This window comes from Calliphora vicina, chromosome 3, assembly GCF_958450345.1.
Source record: "Calliphora vicina chromosome 3, idCalVici1.1, whole genome shotgun sequence".
Taxonomy (NCBI): Eukaryota; Metazoa; Arthropoda; class Insecta; order Diptera; family Calliphoridae; genus Calliphora; species Calliphora vicina.
This window is the reverse complement of record NC_088782.1, coordinates 10150407-10162671: the sequence shown is the minus strand read 5'-3', so window position 1 is coordinate 10162671 and position 12265 is coordinate 10150407. Positions and strand designations below refer to the sequence as shown.

The 12265-nt window shown below is 31.9% G+C and overlaps 1 protein-coding gene across 1 annotated transcript; it reads left to right on the top strand.

The window, feature by feature from the left end:
* Positions 1-1814: 1814 nt before the first annotated feature.
* Positions 1815-8950, top strand: LOC135954578 (uncharacterized). The gene is made up of 4 exons (XM_065504769.1): positions 1815-2212; positions 6346-6613; positions 6729-7044; positions 7163-8950. Exons 1-4 carry the CDS (start codon positions 1852-1854, stop codon positions 8408-8410), a joined length of 2193 nt encoding a protein of 730 aa, XP_065360841.1. The 5' UTR covers positions 1815-1851; the 3' UTR covers positions 8411-8950.
* Positions 8951-12265: the final 3315 nt, after the last annotated feature.

Below are 12265 nucleotides of genomic sequence, written 5' to 3'. Positions count from 1 at the left end.
TACCTATTTTTGATCTATATCTGGATTACTAAGTCATTAATATAGACAATATGGATATCTAATGATAGATATTCCAAAGTCCATTGCAACGATGTAGATAATGCTATAGTAAGTTGGACCTACAATGGGTTAAAATCGGGAAAAATATTTATTAACCCGAATTTTTTTTTCATCAAAAAATTTTTTTTGTCATACATTTTTTTCCAAAAAAAAAAAATTTAAAAACTAAACAAAAAAAATTTTAAAATAATTTTTTTAAAAAATTTGGAAAAAACTTTTTTCAAAAAAAAATTAAAAAACAATTTCAAAAAAAAAATTAAAGTTTGTTTACCTAAAAATATTTAAAAAAAATTATTTTAAAGTATAATTTGGTGAAGGGTATATAAGATTCGGCACAGCCGAATATAGCTCTCTTACTTGTTTATACATATTTGTTTACATTTTCAATCTCTTGCCAAATAAGAAATATTGTCTTTGTTGCCAAGACGCTCTCACCTGATTAATACGCCTTGTTATTGAGTTTTTTCCTTCTCCTGTAAAGTAACTAAAAGTTGAGATACGACCTTTCTATATTAAGCCATCGATATGCAACTATATTATTTCTCTGAGTGCAGGAACAGTAATTGTCACTAATGTCTTATCACTTGGCTGACTCCAATATATATTTTGGGTCATTTCAACAATTGGTTACTTTATACATCCCAGGTAATCTGGTGTGAAGATAGTTGCCATTTAAGTGTCTCTAAATAATCTAGAGTGTAGTCACTTTAAACGTTTTGTGAGTAATTCGTACAAACTGGTTTTATACAAAATGTGTTGATATAATTCTCATACAGTTTTTTTTATTTAGCGTGAAGTCTGTTAGTCACTTTAGTGTCTCTTAGTCACGTTTATTTTGTACTGGACTTTTGAAAGTAGTTATTTTATCCACCAGAAGCAATCTATTGGAGAGTTTTTGAAGGAAGGTTTATTTTACTGTCTATTATAGGTCTTTTAGATGACTATTTGTGATCAATTAGCAGCCGTACATGTTAAAATAACTAGTTATGTAGCTGATCAAGTGAACAGTTAGGTAGCTAGTAAAGTAATTGACCCTATGTAACCAGTATATGAATCCAATGAGTTCAATACTTAGGACCAGCTATCGGACAGTCTTATTGTAATAAAAAAGGGCCAATTAATCCCTGCTTAAGATATGCGCGTGTTAAAATAACTAGTCACGTAGCTATTGAAGTAAGTAGTTCCTACCTTAAATGATGGGTAAAATCACTAGTTCGGGACTGTCTGCTAGAACTGCTGAGTAGTGTCTCAAATCAGATGGTTGAGAGAAAATACAAAATCTTTAATAACAGTAATAAAAGTTTATCCCCAACTCAATAGTTTAGCATCAACTAGTTTTTTTTTATTTTATTGTTAGATGATTTTTTATTTTTTTTGATTTGTTTAAACATTTAGTACCAAAAAATATATTGTATACACAAGATAATTTGTTCCAAAATCATGATCATAAAAAACAACGCCCATCAATATGGAAACTATTTGAAATCTTTTGTATTAACAACATGTAGATACTACTTGTTTAAACAATTTGTTTTTATTTTCGTTAAATGAGATACATATTTTTGATAATCAAAAATGAAAATATTAATTTCATAAAAAAAAAATATTTATGTAACGTTTGTTTCCGAAGAAGCAAAAACAAGTTTACTGCTTAAATTTACATACATAAATACATACATACATATGTATATTTAACAATTTGTATTTCTTTCTAATATTTGCAGTAAAAAACTAAACAAATATCAATAACAATCAATTTAAAAATATATAACTAAATACCATGTCGACAACATGACGGATTCAGATGATGATTTAACACTTCTATTGGATAATGCCACAACAAAAGCCGATACTTCCGATAGCACGGCACCCCACAAGAACAACAATAATAGTAACAACAAAAAGAAAAAACGCACTAAACTGTGCGAGGACATTAATCGCAATGTGGTGCAGGAGCGACGTGTGTCCTTTAGTAGGACCAACCCCTTTAAAATGCGTTATTTGTGGAAACGTAAACCCCTCATCTACCTGATAGCAATATTTTTGTTAATATTTTTAGTTAATTTAACCATAAATCGTGATGTCGATGGCGGCGAAGATGACAGTTTATATTTTATAAGCAATTTACACTCGCATGTACCGGGCATGAAAGGTATGTATGTACATATGAATGTAGTGGGTGTGATCTGAACAGAGCGGGAATATTCAGTTTGCATGAAATCTTTCCATTTGCTTGTTTGACGTAAAATTGTTTTTAAATTTTAATTTTAACTGCATTTAATGTTTTGTTTGCCTTTATTTTGATAAATTTTAAGTTGCATGTCATTGATTAAAAATAGAAAAACAATTTAGATATTGAATCTGATAAAGGGTGTTCGTGTAATTTAAATTTGTCTGTATTAATTAATGTAGCGGATTCTTTAAATGTTTAAATTACGTGACAAATTGAGGGTTTTTATACGTTTGTCTATTTTATTACATAGACATTTTGTATGCAATTAATTATTGTCAAATATATATGTATATAACTGCATTGGCAATTATAAACCAATGAAAAAACAAACCGAAAAGTAAACTTGCCATCTAAATATCTCCTAAGTGTGAAGTTTCTAACTAAACATTGTCTAGTCATACTCGACATAACATACCCTACACAGAGAAAACAGATTCGTAATAGCAACCGAATTTGTTGCCAATCGAACGGTTCTAGCTACAGATAATCAGTGGATAAAGAAGAATTTCGGTTGAAGCAACCAAACTTTTGTTACCACTTCTAAAATTGTATAGCCACAACTGTGAAATTCAGTCACTAAGGCAGAATCATTCGATTCTCAACAAATTCGGTTGCTATTACGAATCTGTTTTCTCTGTGTAGCAGTTAAGCAAGCCGTCAATATATTCCTTATAGACGGTAGTCAGTTGACACGTACGCGCTCTTTATAGTGCAGAGAGAAGTCAATTGGTTACATTATACATCCCATGTAATCTAGCGTGAAGTTAATTGTCTCTTTAGTGTCTCTAAGTAACCTAGAGTGTAGTCACATTAAACTTTTATTTTGTACAGCTTTTTAGAAACTAGTTACTTTACCTACCAGATGTAATCTATTGGAGAATTATCTGTGGAAGATTTTTTACAAGCAATCGGCTATTGTACTGTTTATGAGAAGTCGTTTTAACTGACTATTTAAGGTCAATTAGCAACCGTACACGTTAAAATAACTAGTTATGTAGCTGATCAAGAAAATTACTCCATGTGACCAGCCCCATTGTATTCCAAAAGTGTCAATTGGTCCCCTGCTTAGGACATGCAAGTGTTACAATAACTAGTCACGTAGCTAGTTATGTAATTAGTTGTCACCCTAAATGATAGGTAAAATCACTAGTTCGGGACAATCTCCTAGAACTGAATACAACTCAATTAAATTTGAAAGTAGAATAATATCCAAATTTAAATTTAGCTTAATCCATAAACATTTGGACGATTTTGTTTCTGACTATGCCGTCGATTTAATTCCCATAGTTCCTAGGTGGAACATGGGGCCTAAAAAATAAGATAAAATTGGGTTTATCTAATGCTAAAGCTTTCATTTCACGCCATGTACGCCTTGTAGCTAATCCCTCTGTTTCAATCAGTCTCCTCCATGTATTAGCAGGTCTTCAGTTTCTTCAGCTACCTTGGGTTCCAGTCAAGCACCGTTTGATTTGTTTTTGCTCTCAATGTGGAGTTGGATAAAGGGCCAAAATATTTGAAGTGCATTCATTTCCTTAGTGGCAGCGTTCCATGTTCCTCACCGATACAGAACAACGAATTTTACACTAGAGTCAAATATTTTGAGTTTGGTGAGCTTAGAAATTAATATAGTCCGCCAAACTTTGTTCAGCATCCTCTATCTATTGTGAAGCGGAATTTTATATCATCACTTGATCAACCATTGCTGGAAATAATTTTTCTAAAGTGGTGCTGTTCAAGTGATATTGTCTGGGGGCTTCCTCAACGTCGAATTTCGGGTTTTGTAGGCAGTTAATCTGTTGTTGCCCTTACTGTGGCGTTGGATAAAATGTTGAGCCAGAATACGCGTAAGATTTGCCTCAGACACCGGTTTATGAACACATGGAGTGCATTTATTTCCTTAGTGGCAGCGAGGCATGTTTCGCACCCATACAGAACAACGGATTTTACACTAGCGTCAAATATTTTGAGTTTGGTGCGCTTAGAAATGAATGCATGAACGCCAAACTTTATTCAGCATTCCAAACGATGCTCCACCATTGCTGGTAATAATACTCCCCAAGTAGCAGAAAAAAATAATAAATACACGTTTATAATACACAACTTATACAGCACATTGTAAGGCAATTACTTTATCTTTACTTAAAAATGCTTCAAATTAAACTGACCGTTTGTTCTCACCTTATATACACTGCATTACCATCCTGATGTTTCCAGCACCATCTGACGATGCTTCTAGAAAGTTCTATTTGTACAATTATCATATCAAAACTTTTATTCAATATTGTAATGTTCCACTGCCATTTCAATAATATCCAAAGATGTTAGACAACATTGTCCACAATTAGAAGTCTCCAGAAATATAAATGTTGAGAAACATAATGCAACTTGAAACCAGCTGTTAGAAACCGTTATATTTGAATTCAAATACAATTTCGTAACAATATGTTGGTTTTTGCACTGTTTATCCTAAGACCTGATTTAAATGCACACTCGCTCATACAAAACTTCATCTCGATATGGGAGTGTTTGAGTCTTCAAGTGTACCATGAAGCTCCATTGTACAGATTTTTGACCAGATTGATCACTTTCGCCGGTACTGCTTTACATTCCAGTGTACCCCAGGTCGAAGACTTTTTAGAAATCAATGAATCATGTGTATACTCTACTGATTGCTCAACGCTATCAACGCATGAACTTCTAGCTCTAAATCCTGCTTGCTCTTGCCTTAGGTTAGGTGCTAGAGATATTGTAATGATGTATATTTCGGGTCAATATCTGTAGTCATAATGAGTGATTGTAAAGCAATGGATTAACCCATAATAAAACTCCTTATGTGCTCAAATGCCGGGTTTAAAAAGTTTTCTGGTAGCCGAGAAACAGTTGGAATCCAGTTTAATGGATTGTTTGGGTTATAAGGAGGATATATAAGATCCTGTAGAGTCGAATATAGCAATCAGACTTCTTTAGTCCCGGTCCACACTGTGAAACATTTGCCGCAAAACATTTTTAAATTCTCTTTTGAAACTGCATTCGTGTCCACAGTGAAGTTTTTGCTTTTCAGTTTTTGACATTTCTGTACAGTACGAATACGAACGAATAAATGTGGATGACATACTCAACAAAAACTTCATGTACATGAAACAAAGTTCTCTTTTTCATTCCTCTTTCCGCTTTCATCAACAAACTCAAATGTTTTGCAGCAAATGTTTCACAGTGTGGACCGGGACTTAATAAACAAATTAATTTAACTCGAATATTTAGCTATTTACAGCGCGTTTGGTTGTAATTGAGAATTATTGCACAAAAATTCAACACATGCTACTGCAGTTGAAGACATGAACAGCAGCAAATATTCTTTATGACATAAGTAGCACTACAATGGGTTTAAGTTAGCATAGCTATGCATAGAAACTCGTTTGAGTTGTCGCAACATAGAACTCTCCTATATTAACATAAAATCCCTTCAGATTCCGTTTTTCTATTCAAAATCTAAATTTTCATCTCTACATCATCTTCACCAAGTTTAATTTAGCTTACTCTCTATTCTATTTATTTAAGTAAACTGATTTTTCTTTTATACTTTATTCTTTTTTTTATGTATCCTTGTATGATGTTGTTTTTGTCTTTGTATTGCCCTGCCACATATGTATTTTATTATTATCTATCATTTGTATTGATGTTTGTTTGCCTGAGTATTCAAAAAATTACTAAACAAAATTCACGCAAAAAAAAAAAAGTTTTCAAAAATTTAACATCACTTTTAAAAGGCAAAAACGCTAGTTTTACTACCACTCAGCTTAAAAAGCAACATGCTACAACTTTAACACCCAAATTAAGCACCACAAAAGCACAAAATACTGATGATGCTGCCGCATCGCATCAAAGTGATGATGAAAATCTTAAGAAATTATTGAAAACTAAACGATTAAATGAAAAACAAACTGTTAACACTTCTTCTATATCTTTATCTTCTGAATTTTATTCTAACTCCTCCTCCTCTGCCACGCCTCCGGAACTGTTTAATAACACTTTGCCTGCACCACCTCCCGCAGGTTATTTAGTTTGGAGTGAATATTGCAAAATGCCCAATCTAGATCCCTACTTGCCGGAGGTTATGAAAAATTTTCGTCGCGAAAAATATAAACCCTGCAAGCTGGTGCCACCTTTGACTCGTGTGGAATTCAGCAAGGCAACGAAACGTTATACACTTTCTGTGGATCAGGAAGTGGTAGCGGCGTATAGTAAAACGGGCAAACTGGATTGCTGCTATCAGTCGATAGTGCGCAATGGCACGGCAGAGAAAGTCGACAGAGATGTTAGGTAAGGTAAGGTTTTTAATTTTATTCCATTATTAATTTTTATTATCATTGCTTTTTAAATTGTTTCTTCTTCTCTGGCTTATGTTCTTACCTTTTTCCATTTTTTTTCCATTTAGCCTTTCCGAGTGCATGAGTTTTATTGATAAAACATCTTTAGCTCCTACAATTGAGAATATATTGGTTCGCTGTCGTGCCAATAATCGCCAGGTGTACATCAATGGTTATCCTTTAATGCCAGAGCGTACAGAAATCCGTCAACGTTTGGACACATGGAAGAAATATGATGCTAAATTGAAGCGGAAAGAGAAAGCGCCCAGTGTCTTAATGCTGGGCATAGACAGTATATCGAGAGTGAATCTGGTGAGAGCCATGCCAAAAACAGCCCAGTATTTGTATGATAATGAGTGGTTTGAAATGAGTGGATTTAATAAGGTAAACGAACAAGATTTTCTATATAGTAAAGTAAAAAGAAAAGGTCAAGCATAGTCTAGAGGCCCGATTTAGCAACAATCTTTACTATATCCTATTTTCTCTTTATTTCGAATTTCAGATTGACGACAATACATTCCCCAATTTAATGGCCGTCCTAACAGGTATGAACCGCACCGCTGTAATGGATAAATGTTCACCCTACAAACTAAATGCTTTGGATAATTGTGAATTTATATGGAAAACATTTCGTGATCATGGCTATGTAACAGCCTATGCCGAAGATGAGGCCAGCATTAATACGTTTAATTATTTAAAAGTGGGCTTTACACAACCACCCGTCGATTATTATTTAAGACCCTTCCTACTGGGGGCCGAGAAACATTTGGAGACAAAATTGAAATCCAGCTTAATCGATTGTTTGGGCTATAAACATTCGGCCGATTTTGTTTTTGACTATGCTGTCGAATTGGCCAAGAGATATAAAAATGATGCCTATTTCGGTTTGTTTTGGGCCAATACATTTAGTCACAACGACATCAGCGATTGTTCGGCCATGGATGAGCATGTAATGGAGTATTTAAAGAAGTTCAAACAGATGGGTACATTGGAGAATACTATAGTGGTGTTTTTTAGTGATCATGGCATGCGTTTTGGACCCATACGGAAAACCTATTCGGGTCATTTGGAGGAAAGATTACCGTTTGTGTTCTTATGGTTGCCGCCCAATCTTAAGCAGAATTATCCCAGTTTTGTTAATGCCTTAAATGTTAATAAGAATCGTTTAACGAATCCCTATGACACGCACATGACTTTGAAACATATTTTGCGATTAACGGGCAGGGTAAAAAATGACAGCCTTTTAAGCAATGCCGATGCCTGTCCCAAATGCCAGTCTTTATTGGAGCCAGTACCACAAAACCGTTCCTGCCTAGATGCTGCCATAGAGCCGCATTGGTGCACTTGTTTGTTGTACGAAAGTATTTACAAGAATTCCAAAACTGTTGTCAATTTGACACATCTGCTCATTGATTATATCAATGATTATGTTGCCAACTTTCACAATCGATCACTGGCCAAACTGTGTGTTCCCTTGTCTTACGACAGTGTGGAGAGCGCCTATCGCACCACCCAGCTGCAACTGAATGATGATGGTAAAAGTACTACCACCATTAATATTTATCGCGTCACTTTCTATACAAAACCCAATAAGGGTCTTTTTGAGGCCACCGCCATTTATGATCCATTGGAGAATTATCTTAAAGTTACGGGCGAAATAAGCCGTCTTAATACCTATAGCTCAGATTCGGATTGTGTTTCCGATGGTGGAGCTAAAAAGTATTGTTCGTGTCGTAAGAAAATTTTCTAGCATAAATCACCGGTCGTACATAAAGTAGTTGTAAAATTAGCTAATACCTCCTCCTCCTCATCGCACAGACTGAGCACAAAAACTCGTTTAGGCAGTTTTCGTCCCAAAACAATATTGAGAACTTAAGTTTTCAAGGATTTCTTCAATGGAAAACTTTTGTTTGCTACTTCTGTAGTGCCTTTGGAAGTGTAAAACGCTGAGGTCAAGACAACATATTGTATATTTAAAAGGAGTAATAGTTTCGTTTTAGAAAGAAAAAAAAACTGATTTACAAACCCATTAAAATCTACGAGTCTCTCTATATAGTGAAGTTTTAAATTAAGATTTTTCTGATTTTAAGTATGTATTAAAATTTAAATTGTAAAAACCTGCTGGCCTAGGGTTTTTCAAACAACCAGAAGAAATATTATTATATTTGTATTATATATGTATGATTTAGGAGAATTTTTCAACTGGCAATTGTCGGCATTATATTAATAATTTTATTTCGAATAAGAAAATTAATCTCAAAATTACGCCCTTGGCATAAAACTTGTAAAAAACTCGAATAATTGTAATTATTTTATTTTAGATTAAAATTAATATTTTTTATTATTTACAAAAAAAAAAGTATTGTTTTTTCATAGCTTTAAGTTGTGAATAAAATAAATAATAGAAATACTTTTTATATTATTTTAATATATTTCCCCATTTATATTTGGGTTATTCTAACGGTCTTGTATTAGGTCATATAGTCATAACGTCCTAATGATAGTTTAAACAAATTTTTATTGTGTTTCAAACAAAAAAAAGTTCTAAACTAATAAGACTTTTTGAACTATGTTTATTCTATTGTCATAAAACAACACTTTTTCTGTTTGAATCACAACTACAATTTGTTTAAACTATCATAATATATTAGGACGTTATGACAATATGACTTAATACCAGACCGTTTGTATCCCCCAATTGTATTTATTACCCAAATAATTTATTTATTAAATAAATTATTTGTCTTCTTTATTCCCTACCTATCCAATCCAATTAAAAATAAATTCATTTTATTATAGTTGAAATAAATTACATACACAGACACAAGAAATTCATAATTGGAATTAATTTTTTAATAAAAATAGTTTTTTCCCATGACCCAACAATATAAGGTATATTCAGTAGAAAATAAATTCTCAATTATACAATTCTTGTAATGTCAAACAAAAGAAAATATGAGAAAAAAAAATCAAAATCAAAGTTTGACGTTATAGGCGAAAATATTGAAAACTCTCCCTAGTGATACTACCTTCTACAATTATTGTATCATGGTTTTTTCCCAAACATTTTTCATTCAGAATAAGAACATGTTCATAAATATTATAAAATAGTACATGAAGAAAATGTTTGCTCTTTTTACTCAAATTTGTTGATATTTTATAATAAATTGCATTACCTAATGATCTAGAATTTTAGAACAACACTCAACTTTAGCGAAATCAGGCATGTGATGAAAAACGATAGTTTTCAAAACTGAAATCAATCGCAAAAACGAATGGATGATTTCATATTCCATTTTTGTATCATTCTGTATCATTTTTATACCAAACAAGTAAGAGAGCTATATTCGGCTATGCCGATTCTGATATACCCTCCCTAAATTATACTTCAAAACAAAAATTTTAAATATTTTTAAGCAAAAAACATTTTTTTTTCCAAAGTTGTTTTTTTAATTTTTGGGGAAAACAATTTTCGAATTATTTTTTTTAAATTTTTTTTTTCAATTTGTAAAATTTTTGGTGAAAAACATGTTCGAATTATTTTTTTAAAATTTTTGGTAAAATTATACTTCAAAATAAAAATTTCAAATATTTTTAGGTAAATAATTTTTTTTTCTAAAGTTTTTTTTCATTTTATGTAAAATTTTTTTTTTGATTTTTAAATTTTTAAAAATCAAAAAAAAAATATTTTTTCCGATTTTTACCCATTGTAGATCCAACTTACTATGGTTTTATATACGTAGTTGCAAAGGTCTTTGAAATATCTATCATTAGATATCCATATTGTCTATATTAATGACTTAGTCGTCCAATAAACCCAAATTGTGATTTATATGTTTGTGATAAAAATAAATCACTGCAAATAACAGTTATAAAATGATTTTTATTTAAATGGTTTGGTATGACCTTTATTCGTTTTTGTTGTTTTTTGATGGTTTGTTGTGAGATAAACAATTCATTTGTTCTTGTTCTTAATAACTGTTACTTTCTGTTTTATTTACATACAATAACATATTATTAGTAATTTTTAACAAATTATATAAAAAATAATATGATAAGTATGAAGTAATGAAGTCTGAATAACAGAAATGAGAATTTTTTTTAAATTGTTATTAATCTTTTGATAAATTTTATATAATTAAGCGTTGATTTGCATCAAATGCATTTTTGCGATTTATTTTTCATGTTCGCAAATAAAAGTCACAAGCTGACCTTTACGAAAAAATAAATTATAAATCACTCATCCAGATTATTTGTGTTTGTTTCTTTTCTGTTTCTCTCAACCCCAAACCTAAAATGTTCTCGAATAAATCACTCAGTGATATATCACAAAAAATTATTTTTAAATGGCTGCGAATGAGAATTTACCATTGAAATGAAAGTGAACCCGTTATTTTCGGTCTCTGCTTAGTAATCCAGATATAGGTGAAAAATAGGTCAAAAATCGAGTTTGTCCTGATTATTTCCTTATATCTCAGCCATTTGTGGACCGATTTTCTCGATTTTAAATAGCAACCGAGCCGGAAGAATTTCGTAGATATTGATGTATGAATTGTGTATGTAAGTTATTTGGGGGCTTCGGAAAGTTGATTTCAACAGACAGACGGACATGGCTTAATCGACTCCGCTATCTTTAAGGATCCAGAATATATATACTTTATAGGTCGGAAAATTATATTGTGGAAATTACAAACTGAATGACAAATTTATATATACCCTTCTCACGAAGGTGTCTTTGAAACCAATTGTCAGTCTTAAGAATGTTGTGTAGATTAAAATTTATAAAAAAAACTGGGATAAAATTACAATATTCGTGATCGAATGAGCTAAAACATTGAACAATAATTTCGATTATAAAATTTCTTAATGGATTTCGAGTGCCATCTCGAATAAGAAATTCGGCCTCTGGTTGTTGTTGTTGTAGCAGCAGTGTTTGCTGAGTTGACAGCCCTTGTCCGAGTGAACTCGGGTCATTCCGGTGCGTAGAACCGGCTGTTGTAGGAATGTCGGCCTCTGGTCATCCGATTGAATACAGACAAAATTATTATTTTTTGTTATTTTTTATAAAATCTTAATATATCAGGCCTGAAACATATTTCGTTCGGTATGGTTTCAATTCCGTAGTTATTATTCCGAATCATTTTGTTTCAGATTCCCTTTGATTCTGTCAATTCCCAAAATTCTTCATAATTCTGAAATTCCAAATTTAATTTGGCAAGGTTTTGTATAATAAAACAAGTAACAAAATTATTTAAAAATATAAGAAAAACTAATAATAACAACTAATAACAATTTCACTTAGAAAACTGAAAGTGGTTTCATTCCGAAAAATTTTCGTTAACTTTTTCTAAAGAAGCAAAATTTGGAATTAATTCCTCTTTCGATCGGTATGGAATACTGTGACACGAATTCTGAAACAAGAAGAATTCGTAAATGTAAATTTTTATGAAAATGTTTACTTTTTAGAATCTGGTTTTTAGAATATGGCAATAGAGAATAAACAAAATAAAATGGTTGTGGTTTAGAAAGAGGGACAATTATATATCACACTCGTTGCCTATTGAAAATTATATTTTTTTTCTCGCTATGCAAACCACAGCCATTG